Source organism: Diabrotica virgifera, chromosome 2 (assembly GCF_917563875.1).
Source record: "Diabrotica virgifera virgifera chromosome 2, PGI_DIABVI_V3a".
Taxonomy (NCBI): Eukaryota; Metazoa; Arthropoda; class Insecta; order Coleoptera; family Chrysomelidae; genus Diabrotica; species Diabrotica virgifera.
Window position 1 is genome coordinate 73,221,161 of NC_065444.1, and position 22,081 is coordinate 73,243,241.

The 22,081-nt window shown below is 35.7% G+C and overlaps 1 protein-coding gene across 1 annotated transcript in view; it reads right to left on the bottom strand.

Moving 5' to 3' along the window:
- LOC114336066 (nuclear pore complex protein Nup133) overlaps nt 1–22,081 on the bottom strand; it is a 77,782-nt gene that overhangs the window by 7,202 nt on the left and 48,499 nt on the right. The window contains exons 9-12 of the mRNA XM_028286385.2: nt 20,621–20,889; nt 17,808–17,954; nt 16,475–16,676; nt 6,723–7,046 (exon numbers count right to left, since the gene is read on the bottom strand). Of these exons, the coding sequence (XP_028142186.2) occupies nt 6,723–7,046; nt 16,475–16,676; nt 17,808–17,954; nt 20,621–20,889 (942 nt within the window). The remainder of the gene's footprint in view (nt 1–6,722; nt 7,047–16,474; nt 16,677–17,807; nt 17,955–20,620; nt 20,890–22,081) is intronic.

Genomic DNA, 22,081 nt, shown 5'->3' on the forward strand with positions numbered 1-22,081 from the left:
TGTGTTTTAGTAGGTCATTTAGAAGAAATGTGCACAATGCCAGGCGATTCTGAACAGCATAAGACCTTGCCAGGCGAGGGGAAAGATTAAGGGTTTTTCCTAAAATTATTTTTTTTGCATCGAACAAAGTTTTTTTTAGGTTTTTTGTATCATTCCAAACAGAAAAGGTCTTTAGTGTTTTCTCTCTTAGGTTAATAATTATTTTTGTTATATAAGCGATTGAAAATTTTGAAAATTGCGAAATCGGCCATTTTATCCGTAAATCGGACATTTAACTAAAAATTTCAGTGTTGCCAAGGTAGGTAGATATTCTTTAAACATTGATTGATGAAATCCCGAAGAGTTTTTTGCAATACAATATCGAAAACCCCTTTGTTTTTAATTGCTAATCAAGCGGGCGCGACACTGTAGTATAAGTGAGGACGTTTGAGTTGGCATAAATTCATTATCTCGAGAATGGGCAAATTTGAAGAGAAATCCTCAGACAGGTCGATTTTTATTCTTAAATTAGAACTTTTTGGCATATATATTCAAAAAAGTATTAGAAGATGAATTAGCAGGCATAAAAATAAATGGCCTACCCATATGTGAAATTAGATACGCCGATGACACAATACTAATAGCAGAAACTATTACAGATCTACAAAGAATTTTAAATAAGGTTGTTGCAACAAGTGAAGAATTTGGTCTGTCACTAAACATAAAGAAAACGAAATTCATGGTTATATCAAAGAAAAATATTAGAAACATCAATCTACACGTATATAATAAGACGATAGAACGAGTTCAGAATTATAACTATTTAGGGACGAACATTAGTGAAACAAACGATTATACCAAAGAAATCCGAATTAGAATAGAAAAGGCTAGAAGTGCATTCACTAATATGAAACAAATATTGTGTAGCAGAGACCTCAGCCTAGATCTTAGAAAGCGAGTACTAAAATGTTATGTATTTTCTGTTCTTTTGTAAGGTGTGGAGACATGGACTCTCAATAAACAATGCCTCAATAGATTGAAAGCATTTGAGATGTGGACGTATCGAAGAATGCTGAGAATCTCCTGGAGAGACAGAATAACTAATGAGGAAGTACTAAGGAGAATACAGAACAGCAGGGAGATACTGGATTCCATCAAAATAAGAAAACTTCAATACTTGGGTCATATAACACGTGATGACAGATATGAACTCCTAAAATTAATTATGCAGGGAAAGATTCAAGGAAGGCGCAGCATAGGTAGGAGAAAAATGTCCTGGCTGAGAAATCTCAGAGAATGGTTTGGATGCAGCTCAACTGAACTCTTTCGGGCTATAGTGTCGAAAGTGAGAATAGCAATGATGATTGCCAACCTTCGTCGCGGAGATGGCACGTAAAGAAGAAGAAGGCATATATATAATACTAGTGACGTCATCCATCTAGGCGTGATGACGTAATCGATGATTTTTTTAAATGAGAGTAGGGGTCGTGTGATAGCTCATTTGAAAGGCTATTTAATTCTCTATTCAGTAATATAAACATGAACATAATTATTTATACAGGGTGTACACAAATTATTTTTCTTCTTTTTGTCTAAATTAATTTAATAAAAAATTTTTTTTGTACACAATGTATAAATATTAATGTTTATATTACTGAATAGAGAATTAAATAACCTTTCAAATGAGCTATCCCACAACCCCTACTCTCATTTAAAAAAATCATCAATTACGTCATCACGCCCAGATGGATGAAGTCACTAGTATTATACACATGCCAAAAAGTCCTAATTTAAGAATAAAAATCGACCTGTCTGAGGATTTCTCTTCAAATTTGCCCATTCTCGAGATAATGAATTTATTCAAACTCAAATGTCCTCACTTATACTACAGTGTCGCGCCCACTTGATTAGCAATTAAAAAACAAAGGGGTTTTCGATATTGTATTGCAAAAAACTCTTCGGGATTTGATCAAACAATGTTTAAAGAATATCTACCTACCTTGGCAACATTGAAATTTTTAGTTAAATGTCCGATTTAGGGTTAAAAATTTCGATTTCGCAATTTTCAAAATTTTTAATTGATTATATAACAAAAACTATTAACCTAAGGGAAAAATCACTAAAGACCTTTTCTGTTTGGAATGATTCAAAAACCTAAAAAAACTTTGTTCGATGCAAAAAAAAATGATTTTAGGAAAAACCCCTAATCTTTCCCCTCGCCTGGCAAGGTCTTATGCTGTTCAGAATCGCCTGGTATTGTACACATTTCTTCTAAATGACTTACTCAAACACATACTTAAATTTAAACCTTACAGGAGAAAGATTATTTTTTCCCTAAACTATGCACTTTTCGATTCACCTGGGCCTGGATTCCGTGCACTGTAGATATCTACACGTCGCTTTCTATCGATGTCAATTTTCGTAAAAATATTTGAATTTTTAGCTTTAATTGAATTATTTTCTAGTTTTACTAGGTTATAATCTAATTGATGTTGAAGTGACACTTAATAAAACAAGAAAATATTTGAATTAAAACTAAAAATTAAAATATATTGACATCGCGCCGATCGCTTTCTATGAATGTCAATATATTTGAATTTTTAGTTTTAATTCAAATATTTTCTTGTTTTACTAAGTGTCACTTCAGCATCAATTAGAGTATAACCTAGCAAAACTAGAAAATAATTCAATTAAAGCTAAAATTCAAATATTTTTACGAAAATTGACATCGATAGAAAGCGAGGTGTAGATATCTACAGTGCACGGAATCCAGGCCCTGGTAATACACGTGCAGGGCTGATGCTTGCCAGGTCATGGTTTTTAGCCTTGGTGTGCTATCAGTGGCGACGCGTGACTTTTTATAAAGTGTTACCAAAACCAGATGCAAAAAATCTTATTTAAAAAAATGAAGATATGGCTAAATGTATATACATATAGCTTCAATAATATCATTTTGTATATCACTTGAAACTCTCGAAAAAACAGTTGATGTTTCTAGATGTTGGCAAAATTTTTGATCTTTTTTGGCAATTAATGTTAACAATTTCCTGTAATTGCCTCGAATGTCAGAGCCGTCGCTCTCAAAATGACCACGAAACGCTAATTCTTGTTCGGCCAAAAAACATACGGTACATATCTATTATAAGTGAGCTAAGGATATACGAGTACCTATTTTTTTTAACAAACTCATTATGTTTAGCAATATTTGCTTTAAATGCTTGGTTAAGAGAACTTTTGATTCTTGTTTTGCCAAACTGAATCAAATTGGGTATACATCTTACATGTAGGTAACGGAGAAATTTCATGTCTCTTTTTTAAAACTCTAAAACTATTTAAATCGTGAACCTGGTCCACCCATTTTTCTGTAAAAACCAGAAGACATGGCCAACAATACAGTCTATTTTTCTTGCAACCACATAACCAAGGATTTTCACTGTACCAACTAAATTTAAAATATCGAGCTAATTTTTTAAATTCCTTTTTTAAATTGTTTAAAATAGGTCTTTCATTTTCAATAATCTCATTTTATTTTTCAATCAGAATTACTTTTCAAGTAGTTGATCGATTACGCAGCGACACTCATCCATGGTGAACTACACGCACACTTTTTATTATAGGTACTGTTAGCAAATTTAAATCTGGTAACAGCCCTACTGATATACACAGCGCGCTTACGCCCATCGCTCCTTCAAAATTTTCACTAGCCGGTCCCGAGCCGCCCGAGCGACAGCGAGATAACCATTCATTGTCACCACAAATGAGACTGGTAACAGAATATAATAAAGTGCAACTGAGTCACATAAACTCGCCAATATTTTCGTGTGTCTGGCTATTTACTGAATTAGGTACTATTAACACATAATATAATAATATATTTCTATTGGTAAAAATAAAATAAAATAGTAAATGGAATTATTCATCGTCATAAAATACATATTTATTTGCAAGATTTTTAACTGTTACCAATGGTAACAGTGGTTACATGGACGCTTCGCCAGTGTGTGCTATGAATTATCACTATACAAATTTCTAGTCTTACAGGAAGACCTTTAATCGGAGGGTTCACTAGCTCTTAGACTATTAGTAGCCCAATTTGGCGATGGCGACGGCGCGCGGACGTTTGAAGCGGTGCATTGTCATGGTGGAAAAGCACTTTTTTCTTCTCTGCCTTCACTTCACTTTTTTCTTCCCTGTTTTTCTGCAATTCGGCGTCGAATCAACCTAATAATGCGGCGTAGTAAAACCCTGTGACCGCTTTGCAGTTTTCCAAGAAGTTGATATAGATCACATCTTGTGAATTCCAGAAAACGGCGGTTATCTCCTTTCCGCCGATAAGACAATCTTCGTCTTCTTCGGAGCACGTTCGCGGGGCGACGTCCACTGAATCTACTATTCCTTGGTCTCTGGTGTGCACCAGTGGATCCATATTTCGTCGACGGTTATGAAACAACGTAGAAACTTCTTCAGATTACGCTTAAACTGCCTAAGATACTGCTCTGAAGTGGTCTTGAGATTTGAGCTTGACAGCTTTCTCATGCAAAATTTCATGAGGGATAAGGCTCACGCTATCTTTTGAGATGCCTATTGTATCAGCTATCTCGCGCACCTTCATTCGGCGGTCTGCCAATACGAGATCGTAAATTTTTTTCAGGTTATCTTTCGTGGTATCCGTTTTCGGGACATTTGGGCGTGACTTATCAAAAACCGACCTGCGACGACGCTGAAACTCGCTAAACCAATTTTGACGGACGCCATCGAAGGAGAAGAGTACATAGCATTCAAGCTCTTCGATTTTGCCGCTTGCTTTTTCTTCCAACAACAAGAATCGAAATCTACTAATATTGCTCTTTTTTCATTTTTCTAAAATCCCCTGACACGCTCGCTTCCACACGCGGTCAAAACAAAATTACGAGTCCGATTCTGCTGAGATTTTGACATAGGCCGTCTACAATAATGTGTTACACGATAGTAGATTTCTCTTGGGACAGTGGCACCATCGGTCGGAAAGACTAAGTACTTATCGGATCACCCACGTATTTCTAACAATGATTCATTGATACTATTGAGACATAACTATTAAATGATGAATTGCAATAATAGAAATTGGCGCGGTAAGTAGGATTTAAGTAAGACGAAACTACAATCAAGGAAATGAGAAACGACCGCTTTGAAAATTGAAATTGAAAGTACTTTTAAAAACAAATGTTTTGATAATTTTGTTCCTTCTTTAAAAACATTACATTTTAAAATATACCTGTTCACCCAGGAGCATGAAAAAGGCGCTTTAAAACGTTAACAAATATCTATCTTGAATAACTTTTTTATTTATATAGTAATTGTGATAGTTTTTTTGGACAAGTAAAAGCCATAGATTGGATTTATGGGCATTATGTAAATAAAGTTATGTTTCTTCTTCATAGTAACATGGCTAAACATAAACTTACGTACATAGAAATCGGCCCACTTAAAAATTTGGTCATTTTTGATGTCTCATATTTCCTAAACCTGTTGGCCGATTTAAGTGACTTTTTGAACATGTTATAGCCTGATTCTTTAACAATACCAGTGTAATAATATTGTTGCTAAAGAGGTAAATTTTCATTGTATACCGGGTGTACCAATCAAACTGTCTTTTTTTCTCAAAGTTCGCATCACCCTGTGGAATATTCTAGCATTTATAAAATGCTGAAATTAAAACCCAACTATAGCCTCAGGTTTTCTTAACATTCTGTTTGTTGATTCATTTGTTTATGTTGGATAATAAAAAAGTTAAGTACTTTAACAACTAAACATGTTCTTCATCAATACACGGTGTTTTTAAATAAGTGCGAAAAACTTAAGGGGAAATTCTGCATGAAAAAATAATGACAGTTGGCTTTATTAACGTATGTCCGCAAATGTTTCATTTCCGAGATACGGGATGTTGAATTTTTTCTTACAAACTGACGATTTATTTATTGCTTTAAAACCAGTTGAGATATGCAAATGAAATTTGGTAGGTTTTAAGAGATAGTGAATTCGGATTTTTTGACATAAAATTAAAAAAATTATATTCACCATTAGCGTGCATACCGGTAATATGATCTGTCATATTACACGTATGCGCGCTAATGGTGAATATTAAATTCTTAATTTTATGTCAAAAAATGTGCAATAACTACGTCTCAAAAGCCACCAAATTTCATTGGCATATCTCAACCGGTTTTAAAACAATCGTCAGTTTGTAAGAAAAAATTCAACATCCCGTATCTCGGAAACGAAACATTTGCATACACACGTTTATAAAGCCAACTGTCATTATTTTTTCATGCAGAATTATCCCTTAAAGTTGTATTGATGAACATGTATAGCTGTTAAAGTACCTAACTTTTTTATTATCCAACATAAACGAATGAATAAAAAAAAGAATGTTAAAAAAACCTGAGGCTATGGTTGGGTTTTAATTTCAGTATTTTATAAATGCTAGAATATTCCACAGGGTGATGCGAACTTTGAGAAAAAACAGTTTGATAGGTACACCCAGTATACAATGAAAATTTACCTGTTTAGCAACAATATTATTACAGTGGCATTGTTAAAGAATCAGGCTATAACATGTTCAAAAAATCACTTAAATCGGCCAACAGGTTTAGGAAATATGAGACATCAAAAATGACCAAATTTTTAAGTGGGCCGATTTCTATGCACGTAAGTTTAGTACAACAAATAAAGACGACAGAATAACAATAAAATTAAAAACTTACATAATGTATTAGCAGCCACGGGAAACTTATGGTCAAATATTTGCTGCATCCAAGATAACGAAGGATGATCTGACAAAAAATGTGTTAGAGTCTGCAGATTTTTTGTTTTGCCGCTCTTCCTATATTTATCTAATAATTTTCCCTGCTTATTTTCTTTCAGGAACCAATTGTAGACGTATTCTGAAAAACCATTATTACTGAATCTATCCATGTATTCGTCCAATCGTGCTTGGTTGTCTGTGGCTTCACATATTATTACTAATGTTTCAAAGTCTAAATATTTTTCTGCTAACAGCATGGCCTTTTCATATTCTTTTTCACTTACTGGAATAAATAAATAAACAAATTACTCTATAGTTACATAAAATATTCAATGGAAGCAGGTAAGTCCAGATAAATGAAACAAATCAACTATATCATGCCTTAAATTAAGGTTTGATACTTAAGATAAATAAATATAACACTAAAGTAAATAACATATATTATTGTTATATGAATGCGAGGTTTGTCTTTTTAGTTTTGCATACAGCCGCTCAGAGGACGCCACCAACAAAAACCTTTCGACACAAATTGTCACCTCAATCTTTTGTTGACATAAATCCAAAGTTTCATTGCGATAAAACAAGTCGTGTAGACACAGTGAATTTTTGAAATTAACGAAAATGGTCGAAAAATGGATCTTAACCGAGAACATTTATCTCACCAATCAGAGGATTATCCCAACAGCAATGTCTCGTTGAAATAGTTTCTCTGTTCGGTCAGTTTGAATTGCAACGTGGTCGCTACGTTGTAAAATCCGTCGCTATAAAGGAATTATTCGCTGATGAAAGAAGAGAACTAGAAAAGCTGAATAACATAGGCGGTCCTCCAATAACTAAGGAAGAAGTGCAATACGCTATAAAGAACGCAAAAAATGGCAAGGCGATCGGACCAGATGTAATTTACGTAAAAACACTAAAGCTTTTAGGTGTCGAGGGCATTAAGATATGTACTTACGAAATTATTCAACTTAATCTACAAAAGCGGAAAAATTCCTAAAGACTGGCTTAAATCCACATTTATTGTACTACCAAAAAAAAACACAGAGCCACAAAATGCAGCCACTATCGCACCATCAGCGTAATGAGTCATGTATTGAAAACTTTTCTCAGAATAATTCATCAAAGAACTTAAAGAAAAATTGAGGACAGAATCTCACGTACTCAATTCGATTTTCAAATAGAAGCATTTGAGATGTAGGTCTAGCGCCGTATTCTGAAGGTCAGTTGGGTAGAACGAGTCACAAACGAAAGCAACTTTTGAATAAAAGTTGTGAAGTAGTGAACATAGTTAAAAGGCTTAAATTGGAATACTTTGGTCATATAATGCGTCACCCAGAAAAATATGACATACTTAACCTTGTCATGCAAGGTAAAATAATCATCATCATCATCATTTGGCTCTACAACTCTATGTGAGTCTTGGCCGCGTTTACTATTTCCCTCCATTGTTGTCGGTCCTGAGCAGCTATTTCCCATTGCTGTACTCCCATTTTGCGTAGATCGCTGGCTACTGCGTCCTTCCATCTCTTTCTTGGGCGACCAACTGACCTTTTTCCATCGGGCCTTTCCCAGAATGTGGCGTTTAGAAGTCTTTCGTCACTTGATCTTAGTACGTGACCCGCCCATCGTATTCTGTTTGATTTAATGTAGCGTACTATGTTTTCATCTCCGTATATTGTCTGGAGTTCATCATTGTGTCTTCTTCTCCATTCTCCTGTTGTCTCTTCTCTGCAAGGCCCATAGATAGTCCGTAGTATCTTTCTTTCAAGTACCAGTAATTTTGTTGTTTCCCGCTGATTCAGAGTCCAGGTTTCGCTTCCATACGTTATTGTGGGACGAATTATTGTCTTATATACTCTTATTTTTGCTGGTCTTGAGAGTATTTTTGATTTAAGTAGGGTCCTTAACGAGTAATATGCCCTGTTTCCTGCAATAATCCTGGCTGCCACGTCCTTTTCATAGTTATTTTCAGATGTTATGATCGCTCCCAAGTACTTAAATTCTTTGACGACTTCAAAATTGTATTCATTAATTGTTACGTTTTGTCTAACCCTTGGTCTTGGGTTCTTCGTAACCACCATGTACTTGGTCTTGTCCTCGTTGACCTTAAGACCAACTTCCTTGGCTCCGTTCTCGAATAGAGTGAAAACTTCTTTTGCATCTCTGGTGGATTGTGCAATTGTGTCCACGTCATCCGCAAAGGCTAATAGTATTTTTGATCCTTGGGCGGCAAATCCGTTTGTCAGTTGTGGCTGAGCTTTCCTTGCTGCATGTTCCAGTGCGAAGTTAAACAGCAGGGGGGCGAGAGGATCTCCTTGTCTAAGTCCGGTGTCAATGAGGAATTCCTCCGACGTGTTGCTGCCAACTCTGATTCGTGCGGAAGCGTTCTCCGTGCTCACCTTTGCTAATCGTACCAGTTTTCCAGGTACTCCCATTTCTACCATAGTCTCCCACAATGCTTCTCTGCTAACAGAATAGTAAGCTTGTTTGAAGTCCACGAAGATTTGGTGTACATCGCGGTTGAATTCCCAGTTTTTTTCAACACCTGGCGTAGGACGAAGATCTGGTCTATAGTCGACCTTCCCGGTCTGAATCCGCTTTGGTAGTCACCTATTATTTCCTCTGCGTATGGAGTTAATCTTCTAAACAGTATTATGGATATAATCTTGTATGTTGTATTAATTAACGATATTCCTCTATAGTTCCGACATATTTGTTTGTCTCCCTTCTTGTGAATAGGTATTATATGGCTTTCATGCCAGTGTTTCTTTCCCAGACTTCTCTTTTAAGATGATATACCTCAAGATGTAGTTTGTCTCCCCCTTTTTTTAGTAGTTCCGCCTGTATGCCGTCTGGGCCTGGGGCTTTATGGTTTTTTAGGGACGAAATTGCGGACTTTACTTCAGCTAGTGTGGGCCCTGGTATTTCAGGTTCGGCTAACTGGTACTGTCTTTGTTGCCCTGTCGTTGTGGGGTTTTCTGTATTTAAGAGTTGCTCAAAATACTTTCTCCATTGGCGGCTTATCTCTTCGTCGTCAGTGAGCAATTGTCCTGCATCGTCTTTTATAAATCTTGGGCTGTTGATCGTGTTGCCCGTCATTGTTTTTATGTCTATAAAACTGTCTAGACTGACCGGTTCTATGTTCCTCCTCGAGTTGCTGTATTCGTGCTTCTAGGTACTGTTTCTTTTTTCTTCTCAAAAGTCTTCTCGTTTGAGTCCTTACTCTGTTGTAGTCTTCCCTGTTCTCTTCTGTAGGTCGCGTTAGTAGCTCCAGTCTCTTGATTGCTTTCTGCTGTAAGCTTTGTTCGCACTCCTGGTCAAACCACTGGTTTTTCTTCTTGTTATTCTTTTGTTTCCCTATCGTTTCCGCTGCGGCGCTTTCTATGGCGTTTGTTATATTTTGCAATTTCTGGTCTATGGTCAATTCTGGTGTTGATGTATCTTCTTCTTCCATTGTCTGCAATTTATTTTGGATCAGTGACTGATATTGGTAGATATCAGGTAGATATCTTGTTCATTATCAGGTAGATCGAGCCTTGAAATGTCCCATCTGTTTCCTTGTTGGCGTTGCTTTGGATGTCTCGTGTTTAGCCTTGTTCTCATTTTTATTCTGACCAGGAAGTGGTCAGAGTCACTTTCTGCTCCCCTTAAACTGTGTGCGCCGATGATATTGCTAGAGTGTCTTCCGTCGATGAGCACGTGGTCTATCTGGTTTCGTGTGATTCCGTCATTTGACACCCAGGTTACTTTATGTATATTTTTCCTTTGGAACTGTGTAGTTTTCACTACCATATTGTTGGCTACAGCGAACTCTGCCAATCTTGATCCGTTATCATTGGTGTTATCGTGTAAGCTATGTGTACCGATCACCGCTCTAAGATGGTCCTCTTTACCTAGTTTGGCATTGAAGTCTCCCAGTATGATTTTGACGTCGTGTCTGGGTGCCATTCTGTACTGTTGTTCTAGAATTTCATAAAATTCCTCCTTGTCGTCTTCATTTGCTTCTTCAGTTGGTGCGTGGGTTGAGAAGAGGGTTAGGTTAAACCATTTTCCTTTAAGCCTTAGAGAACACATGCGCTTGTTGAAGGTAAAATAATGGGAAAAAGAAGTGTGGGCCGCCGTCCAGCTTCTTGGCTTAAAAACCTACGCCAATGGTTTGGGAAAACTAGCACTGAACTATTTCGTGCGGGTGTAAATAAGACAATGATTATTAATATGCTGGGCAACATGAGAGCCAACGATCGACAAGCGGTCTCGGCACCTTAAGAAGAAGAAGAGCGGTCGCTACAGTCTCAGCGACGAATCCACTCCAGGTCCACCCAAAACAGTAGTCACACAGCAAAACATTGATGCGGTTCGTCAGCTAATTAATAATGACCGCCGTGTAACATACTGGGAGATGGAGGCATCTTTGAAGATTCCAAAGACCTCGATCCAAAAGATACTGCATGAAGAAGATCCCTCATTTGCTAACAGAGGAGCAAAAAGCGGTTCGCGTCAATTTGTCGAAAAACATTGGAACGGTTCAGCAAAAGAAGCTCAAAAAACGTTTGTAACGATATGATGCCAAGGCAAGCGATGGGCTGATCTACCAGAGACGACCGGAGGAGTGTCCGTGTTGACGCATTCCTTCTTCATAGCACCGCTGGAGGAAACCGAAGGAGAGGGCATCGAGAGCATATTTAAGACGAGCCAGGAGAATGAGAAAATCAGTCGTTGCTAGCGTGTTGAACTAGCAATGGCTCGATTGGCAGAGATGCACCGTATCTTGAGGTGCGACTGTGCCTAGGCGGATGCCACCGTAATGAAGTGGCGTCCACCATAGTAGCGAGGAATGAGCGACTGCGTGTCGCTGTTCAGCCGTGCCGCATTGAAGTGAAATGCGGTGTCTCCGTAATGACTGTAACAAAGTTTAATATTGTTTTTCTTTTGCAGAATATGGAATTATATTTTATTTTATAACAAAGAAAAAGGGAAACGCCTGTGAAGACCTTCAGAATTATATACACTGCTACACGGGAGTATCAAAAAGTGAAAGAGCGAAAGCAGGGATATCAGTAATGATTAACAAACGATGGAAAAACCAAATAAAATCATGGGAAGCTATAAACGAAAGGATAATAAAACTGACCATCTCAATTAGAGGAAGAACGATTACAATTCTAGGCGTATATGCTCCCAATGACGATGCCCAGATAGCAGTAAAAAACAATTTTGAAAAAATATTAAAAGATCAAATAGAACAGGTTCCGAATATGCACGAATTGATTATAGCAGGAGATTTAAATGCCAGAGTAGGCAAACAAGACCATACCAATGTGGTGGGAAAATATGGAGAAGTGAGAATTAACGATAATAGGATAAGGTCGATTAATCTATGCGAGGAGTATGAACTTAGAATATACAACACGTTCTTTGAACATAAGAATATCCATAAATTTACTTGGTACCAACATACACGTAGACTTAAGTCAATCATTGACAATCTAATCTTGAGACAAAATGCAAAATTTAGCATCCAGGATGTTAAAGCTTTCAGAGGGGCTGATTGCGGATCAGACCACCGCTTAGTAATCGGTAAAATCTATGTTCCATTTATACCGAAACAAAATAACTCCGAAGAAAAAGAACACAACGGGAATTCATATGATCCAGAAATAGAAAAATATAAAATTGACAGCTTACAACATGAAAGCACACAATATCTGTACCGTAACAGACTTGAACAGAAACTAAATCAAGAACAAAGAACAACCGAAGAAGAATATAATCACATAAAAACATGCATAAAACAAGCAGCACAAGAAGCACTAGGAAACTTAGAAAACGGAAAGAAACCAGAATGGTGGGATAAAGATATCGAAAAGAAAAAACAACTTCACCTACAACCTCTACAAAATCAGGAAAACATTGAGATTCAATAACAATACAGGGGCCTAAATAGAGAAGTAAAAAGAGAAGTGATTAAAAGAAAAAATGCAACCTGGATCAAAAAATGTGAATACATAAATCAACAATTAGGAGTAAGTAGGAATTCAGAAGCATGGAAGATGATAAAGAATGTCAGAACATCACAAAAAGGTAGGCACACAATTAAGAGTATATCTGATGCAGAGTGGGAACAACATTTTAAGGAATTATTAGTAGAAAAACGACCACAATACATAACAAGAATACAAGAAAAAGAGAATGATATACAGAGAGAACACGAAATAGAACTAGATAAAAGCAAAGTGGAAGAAGCTATTAAAACTATGAAATCCCGGAAAGCACCCGGGGCTGGAGGAATTAATCCTGAATTAATAAAATATGGACCACCCAAACTATGGGATATGCTTAAAAAACTTTTCGAAAGATGTCTAAATGGAGAAAAAGTACCAGATGAATGGCCAACATCACATATTACTCCCATACATAAGAAGGGACCTAAAAATAACCCCAAAAACTATAGGTGAATCGCAGTCATCAGCACCATTGGAAGATTATACTCCAGGATATTAAGAAATGAAATAGAACAAGAAATTCAAGGAAAGCAAGATGAAGAACAAGCTGGTTTTCGTGCGGGACGTTCAACGATAGACAATCTCTTCACTTTAAAAATAGCACTAGAAAAAAGAATACAGAGAAATCAGGAAACCCACATCGCTCTTATCGACCTAGAAAAAGCCTATGATAGTGTCCCCATAATAGAACTATGGAAGTCAATGAAAGACATCGGTATCGATGGAAAACTCATACAAGCAACTAAAATGTTATATGAGACCACTAACACCAGAATCAAAAACGGCAAAAATTTCACTGAGGCATTTAATACTTCAAAAGGCCTCCGACAAGGATGTTGTCTATCTCCCACTCTCTTTAAAATATATCTTGACCAATCCTTACAGAGGCGGACAAAAGCAGTAAAACCGATGAGACTGAAAGTGAGAGACGCCTCCCTATTTACATTATACTTTGAGGACGACCAAGTTGTTATAGCCCAAGATCAAGATGACTTAAGCTATATGATATGGAAGCTAAATGAACATTACCAACAGGCAGGATTAGTAATAAATATGGACAAGTCAGAATACTTCATAGTGGGAAACGAAGACATTGAAAACCTACCATTGGAACAAGGACATATTGTTGGTGTGAAACAATGCAAATATTTGGGAGCTATATTTAACAAACGAGGAAATAGTGATGATGAAATATAACACAGAATCAATAAAGGTAGAAGCATCACTAAATCCCTCAATTCAATTTTATGGGACAAGATATCAGGAAGGAAACAAAGAGAAGAATATATGAAAGTACATATACAGGGTGTCCAGAAACTCTACCGACAAACGAAGACAGGAGATTCCTCAGATAATTTTAAGACAATTTAACCTAATTCACCTAGTCCGAAAAAGCTTCTTAAGGGAGCTAGAGCTCTTTGAAGATGGCGTCATGAAATTAGTTTTTCTTAAATACCTCCAGAACGCTTCTATTTAGAAAAACGAAAATTGGTATGCATATTTGCTTTTCAGAGATGAATCGATTCTATCCATTGCAATTTTCTAGTACCGGTCATAGGCGTCCGTTTTGGGTGGAGCAACGGGTATTTTATCGCATAACTTTTTTGTCCTTAAGTTTTATGCATTTTTGACAGCGGGTTATTAAATTGTGAGGTATTCTAGTTCTAAAAGGTACTCTTGCTTTAAGTCGGTAGGACACACCGTTTTCTAGAAAAATCGATTTGAAAGTGTTTCGTTTTTGGAATTTGAAAAAAAAATTGAAAGAACTTTTCAACAAAAAACGAAGTATTTTACCAACATAAAGTAAGAGTAACTTTTAGTACTCGAATACCTCATAATTTAATAATCTAGTGTCAAAAATTCTCAAAAATTCAAGACAAAAAAGTTATGCTATAAAATAACTGTTGACCTACCCAAAACGGACGCCTATGACCAGTACTAGAAATTCGCAATTAATGAAATCGATTTATCTCTGGAATATAAATAAATGTACCAGTTTTCGTCTTTCTAAACAGTTTTTTTTTTAATTTAAAAAGCGAAAAATTTTTAAATCGATTTTTCTAGAAAACGGTGTGCCCTACCGATTTAAAACAAGAGTACCTTTTAGTACTAGAATACTTCACAATTTCATAATCCAGTGTAAGAAATGCATAAAAGTTAAAGATAAAAAAGTTATGCGATAAAATAACCCTTGCCCTACCCAAAACGGACGCCTATGATCGGTACTAGAAATTTGCAATGGATGGATTAGATTTATATCTTGTAGATAAATACGCGTACCAATTTTTGTTTTTCTAAATAGAAGCGTTCTGGAGGTATTTAAGAAAAACTAATTACAAGACGCCATCTTCAAAGAGCTCTAGCTCCCTTAGGAAGCATTTTCGGACTAAGTGAATTGGGTTAAATTATCTTAAAATTATCTGAAGAATCTCCTGTCTTCGTTTGTCGGTAGAGTTTCTGGACACCCTGTAATGAAGAGCGCTACAATCTACGGTGCAGAAGTTTGGGACATAAGTGCAAGAAATAAAAAGAAGCTACTTAGTACAGAAATGGACTTTTTGAGAAGTTGTCAGGTCTCAAGATTAGAACATGTAAGAAATGAAACAATTAGAGAACATATGAAGGTGGAAAAAACTATAATAGACGATATTGAAAGGAGACAGCTGACATGGTTCGGTCACGTTAAAAGAATGAATGAGACTCGCTGGCCCAGAAAAATATTAGAGTGGGTCCCACCGGAGAGAAGAAAAAGAGGACGACCACGGAGAAGCTGGAGGGACAATATTCAGGAAGCAATGGATTCGAGGCAATTAGATGAAGATATGTGTTACGATAGAAAAAGTCGGAAGTTACCCGTTACACGTTTATAGCATTGTTAGTGGCGATGAATCTTGGATTTACTCCTACGAACCGGAAAATAAACGCCAATCCGTTGTGTGGGTGTTTCGCGATGAGGAAAAATCAACAAAAGTGATCCGTTCTCGAAGTGTATTAAAGAAAATGGTCGCAACTATATATCAAAATCTGGTCATGTAGCAACAATTGCTTTAGAAAATCGACGAACGGTTACTTCTTATTGGTATATAACCGTTTGTTTACCAGAAGTTATCGCGAAGCTCCGACAAAGCAACACACAACGGCGAATCATCCTACATCAGGACATTGCAAGTGCTCACACTGCCCAAAAGACAGTAGAGATTTTGGAGTTTTAAAAACATCGAATTGTTAAAAGATCCACCGTATAGCCCCGACCTAAGTCCCAACGACTTCTTTACGTTCCCAAAGATCCAGAATTCAATGCGTGGGCAACGATTCCAGTCGTCAGAAGAAGTCATCGATCGAATAACTGTTTCACCAATTGGATTGAATGTATGCAAAAGTGTATCGAGTTTGGTGGGACATATTTTGAAAAGCAATAAAGTAATTTAAGCCTACATATTTTTTGCCTTTATGGCTATATCTAAAACTAAAAAGACAACTTTCGTATTATAAATTATTTAACAATTATTATTTTCAAAAACAAAATTTTGTTGTGTATATTGGTTGGATTTTAAAGATTATTACGATGTCATATAGTTCGTTACCCGAATCCTTAAGCAGGAAATTAATAAAAGATTTAGTATTAAAATAAGTTTCACATAAAAACTACACAATTAAATAATTAAAATTCGTATGGTAATGAAAATTAAAGCTGATTTAATATACTAACACAAAGGTTTGATAAGTTTGTGTCTATCATTGCAGTATTGTCTATATAGAACATTTGCTCTAGCCGTGTTTTGAATACTTTCCAAATGACTTTTTCTTCCGTCCAATATGACATCTGTCAAACCCACGAAATGGTCTAACAGAGAGTGCCTCAACTGTCCATGTGTAACCAACTTTAAGCCATAGCTGTAGGTCAGAATATGCTAAAAAACAAAATAATTATGGCACTGCTTAATTACATAAAGATGTTGTTAAATGTTTAGGTACTATAAATATAATTTTTAATACAACAGATCATTGTAAAGACATTGCTACCTAATCGAACTAAATAGATAAAAATAATAAATAAAAATTAACTATGTAATGCAAGAATAGATAAAAAATTATAAAACCCACAGCAATAAATGCAGGGAGGATAAAATAGTACGCCATAAAAGAGGAACCAAAAGAGCGGCAAACGCATATAAAGAAAATTACTAAAAATTTACAGGAGGTTTTTCAGTGCTAACAACATTCTAGTCTGATGAATTTTGCAGATAAAAGGTGAAAACGGTCACCGAGATAGTAACTAGACACTCTCAACTGAGAAAACACCTCTACAATATAGGTAGAGGGAATGAAGGATAGTGCAGGAAATTGAAGAAGGAAAATAGTGACATGACGTGGTTCCGAGATTAACTTTTTTTAACGAATACCTGCGTAATCCTCAAATATTAAAGGTGAAAAAAATGCATATATTGCATAAAAAATTTGAAAGAGTGCATTTAAAGATTTTGTTAAAATTCGGGAAGACTGTTCAAAAGCTCGGAAATTTTGCAGAGAGTGCACCAGTATGACTATATTACCAGTAGTTTTTGATAAAAACGTTTTAAAGATGGGAGGGAGATGTTGAAAATGACTAGCACTATAACTTCAAAAAGTGACTTAACCTTCAAAAAGTGACCGAGATGATTCGAAAAGACCGTCGATTAAACATATTTGGGCAATTGATGATCATGTGGACAATAATAACGAAACTATGAGGTAAATTTTCCATGAGAAACTAAACATTGGAATACATCAATAAGGGTCATAACTTGTGGCGAAACATACATTTTTCAGTATGACCCTGAAATCAGAGGCAAACCATACCGTAGAAGATTCCAAACTTTTCAGAGAGTCAAATTCATTCAAGGACAGACAGGATAGACCTGGAGAGGGACTGAAACCTCGTCAATGGTTTCGGGAGTGATGAAAGACAAAGGGGAGCTAGAAAGACCGAAAGCGGGTAATAGATGACAACATTGTACGAATACGTTCTAATACGAAACGAAATACACACTGTATTTACTTACCTGTTGCAATAAAGCATCCGTGAGACCTTCTTCGCCATTGGCAGCTGTCCAAGGAACGTACTCAAGATCTAAAGTCTTTGTTTCTTCGGATGGTAGAAAATTGTTCATATTTTGGTTTCTAAATTGTATAACTTCATTAATAACCGTCTGGAAGTTATTAAACAAAAGTAAGGTTAAAAATTGTATATTAAATATTCAAGTAAAAGATTTGCTAAAATATATTACTTTATAAGAATGTCGAAGGTTTAAGTTGTAACGTTACAAACGTCACATCTTTGCTATTTCATTTTTAAATAATTATTTTATTTTATTTTCTTTAATATTTCATTAATAATAACCTTCTGTATTTGTTTTAACTTGTTTTCCCGTAAAAACTCGTTTGGCGCCCTTTCCTGTTATAGACAACTCTATTTCAACAAATTTCGACGACAGTGACAATCTCCCAGCAACACAAAGTATTTAGAGAGGTGGTAGAATAATTCTATAAAACCCAGGAAATTTAAATATTAGCTTTATTTTAATTCCAGGCCATCTTCTTCTCTTGGGGTGAGTAGTTTCCGACATACTGTACCTATTCATTATTCACAGTTCAACATTAACAGTTTTTATAATATTTTTTTTCTATACCTAAGCACCATTTTCTAAAAGCATGTCTTCTGATATTTCAGATATTTCTATATCCAAGCTCCATATTCTAAAAGCATGTGTTCTGATATTTCAGTTTTAAATATTTCTTTTAACTTACATATATGCACGTGTAAATCACAAATGATTTTAGCTAGTAATAATCTATTAATATTTCCATTTAATTTACCCCTTGTCATCTGCTAGTTTATGAATACTTTGTGGCAAGGTACTTTTTCATCTTGATGTCAAAGTGATACACATTTTGTCTTCTAATTTTTTGGGAAATAAACTAAAATTTTCTCCTTTCGGGAGCATGAATCCCCATCGCTGGCGACGCCACTACAAGGCTTACAACAAGATGCATCTTATCTAGACAGAGAGCAGCACCCAATATTTACAACAACCAACCAATCAACTAGAGCTGCAGTGACCTGAGGCCGACCATCTAGTCCAGGTTGAAAAGGCACCAGCTGTACTATCCGACATCAAGAAGATCTACCGTCAAATACCACAAGCTATACATAAGTATAATCCAAAAATTGTTAGTTTTTGGCAAGAACTTGAATATATATGTCATTGAATTTAATAAGTCATATTTTAATATATCTTTATTGAACAATAAACATGATTAGTTAAAATATTGTTTTGTTTGCTTCCAATCCAGACCTTCATTGTTCATATTTTTGATTAGGACAAGGTGGACTCACAACTTGGGAGATTGAGCTAGTCTAGGATAAACAACTATCGTAGTTGGTTGAAATATTATTCTTTCAATTATCTGGGGTAGTTTATCGCTTCAAAGTCTTGTTTGAATAATTTGAAAGAAAAATGTAACAAATACAAGGTTTCAGATATATTTAAACAAATAATGGTTAAGATCTTCTACCTAAACACAAATCTAAACAATTTACAGGAAATTATAAAATATAGCGGATGCAAAAAATTATATTTGTGCGAATATTCAAGTGCATTAAACGAATAAATGGACGTGAATATTATATTAACGTAATTACTTTTTAATCAAAGGCAGCTTATGTTTCATTTCGGTTCAGAGATGATCAATCATCCGCTTACGTACGTTTCAGTCTCCCCAGACCTCATCAGAGGGGCAGAAGTAGAAGAACCGTAAATCTGAAACCTCTCGTGGAACCAATTTCTGGTTATTTTTTTTATCTCTGCCTTTTACAATTTATAAGGCAAGGAGACGACGAATAAAGAAGACGAAAAGGACTCTACAATATGCAGTCACATTTCGTCTACTCGTTTAAGAAAAATTCCAGCGAAAGTTGGTTTCGTGTACTCACAATCTGAGTAAACTAGGAACATTAAAGACAGCTTATGTTTCATTAGACAGTTTAAATGAAATATGACTGCATATTGTAGAGTCCTCTTCGTCTTTATTAATAGTGTTCCGAATGGTTTGGGAACGATTAACTAATATTAAAATAAATGTAAACACAACAAACTTTCAATAATATATTTATTTTAATCGGTAAAAAGACGTGTTTTGCTTATATCTCGTAAGGGTGTGTTGTTGACCTATCCCGACGCCCGCTCGGGTGTGACTCCCGACGGGAGGTTGTGAATCGACTGCCGTGGCTGAAAAAAACCACAAACGCTAATATGTTTGTGTTTCTACCATCTGGCCAGAAAGGCGATAAATTATTTAGATCTGGCGTTTAAAAGTTGAAACGTTTCTGCAGTTTTAAGAAACTTCTTCGAATGCATCTCCAAAGTGAGTTATTGACATAAGGTCTGATAAGGTAATTAATTTATGGGGAATTCAGTTTGTTAAACTAAACACACCAAAAACCTATGGTTAGGGATACATTTCGTGTCGTAAAACCGTGCCCTTCTTAGCATCTGGTTTGTATATTAAATGTGAATTTTATATGACCCATATTATTTCGTTTTGAGAAAAGTTATTAAAAATTAAAATTAGCAAAAATAGTAATTAAAGCGTGTCGCCACAATAGTAAAAGGTAGAGATAAAGGAAGTAACCAGGAATTCGTTCCACGAGGGGTTTCAGATTTACAGATCTCATTTCTTTAATTACTTTTTGTTTTTCAACACTATTAAAGGATAATGAATATTGGTTTCTTAGCTTGTACGCCATGGTGTGAAATTATTTTTTGACTATTGTGAACAAGAACAATTGCCAAACCGTTTTCGTTTCCAAACTTACCAATATTATTTCGTTGGTATCGTGTACATTTTGTGCGATCTGCGCCGGGCTTAAATCCGAATGAGCAGCATCCTCACAACAATTTGCCAGTTCCTGGATGACAGTGTACACTTTACTGACTTCTCTATAAAATACGTCTTGGTTTGTAAGACTGTTGCAGGGTTCCGTTTCGTAATTATCGAGAGCCTTCTCGATTGCATTTTCGAGTAAGAGGTTATTCGGTAGACTTTTTAATATAATGGCAGCGGAGATCTTCTCAACGTACTCTCCTAAAAATAATTTTCATATCAAAACTGATATCTAAAAATGTACATTAAATAATTCTACTTTATTTTTCATCGGGTTTAAAACAGACCTGTGGATCCACAAAATGGATGAAAAAATGATTTTGTAATGAACGTCACAATGGCGAGGATCGGCAACCGTGGCCCACTGTCGCTCGTGTGGAACATGCCCCGCGCACTCTAGTAAAAAAAATGTAATGGTATTTAGTTTACTTCCAATTTGTCAGAGGGTGTGCGAGGCGCTGATTTCGGCATCGTGATTGGTGGAACATGACTTTTGACAAATCCTTTTGACAAATCCTGTGTTTGTTTGTGTCACCATAAAAAGAATAATAGTCAGTCGTGTTTTTTGATATTTTTGTTATTTTGTAATCGAGTACCTTTTTAAAGTTAAAGGTAAGTTTTTCTGACCAACTATTTATCCAACGGGTTTAAAATGCACATTTTATTTCGCCTTTTTTTGGTAAGTCTAATGGCTCCGATCAGCTGTTGTGTGCAGACGGTGGAAAAGTTCAACAAGTAAACATATATTTAATCCAAATTAAATAATCATATTTCTATGTACAATGTCACATAATATAAATAAATAATTAAGAAACAAAAGTTGTTTGTGTTTTACCTTTATTGTCCATTTGAATAAAATATTAAATAGTGGAAGTATTTGGAAGTACCGTATGGAGGCTATGTACCTAGCGTGGAGGCTAGATTCTAGTACACTTCCAATTAATCAGGTAGCGCTGAAATACGTGACATATTTTTTGAAGAGTAAAATCGCATTCTTCCCAATCCTACTAAAACTTTTATCTATGGTGTGGAATGGCACGTTTAATTTACATACGAATGTACGGATAATCATTGGAAGCTACTTTGTGGATTCACAGAGTAGCGCTGCAGCGCTGCGCAGTGATTCGTCTGTTTAAAACCTAATAGTGCTCAACTCCTTCAAAAAACAAAAGATGATTTATATTTTGCTTACTGATTAAGAGGAATCTTTCGAACCCGTAAATAACCAAATGGTTTAATGTTTAAAACTAAATACTGACCGAAACATTGAAATTTTTAGAATATATCTGTATAATGTAAAGACGTATCAAATAAAGGGTATTTCACGAATTTGCGACCGTTTTGGATTATCGCTAGACACTCGACAGCCAATGTCCACTCTACTGTACAGTGT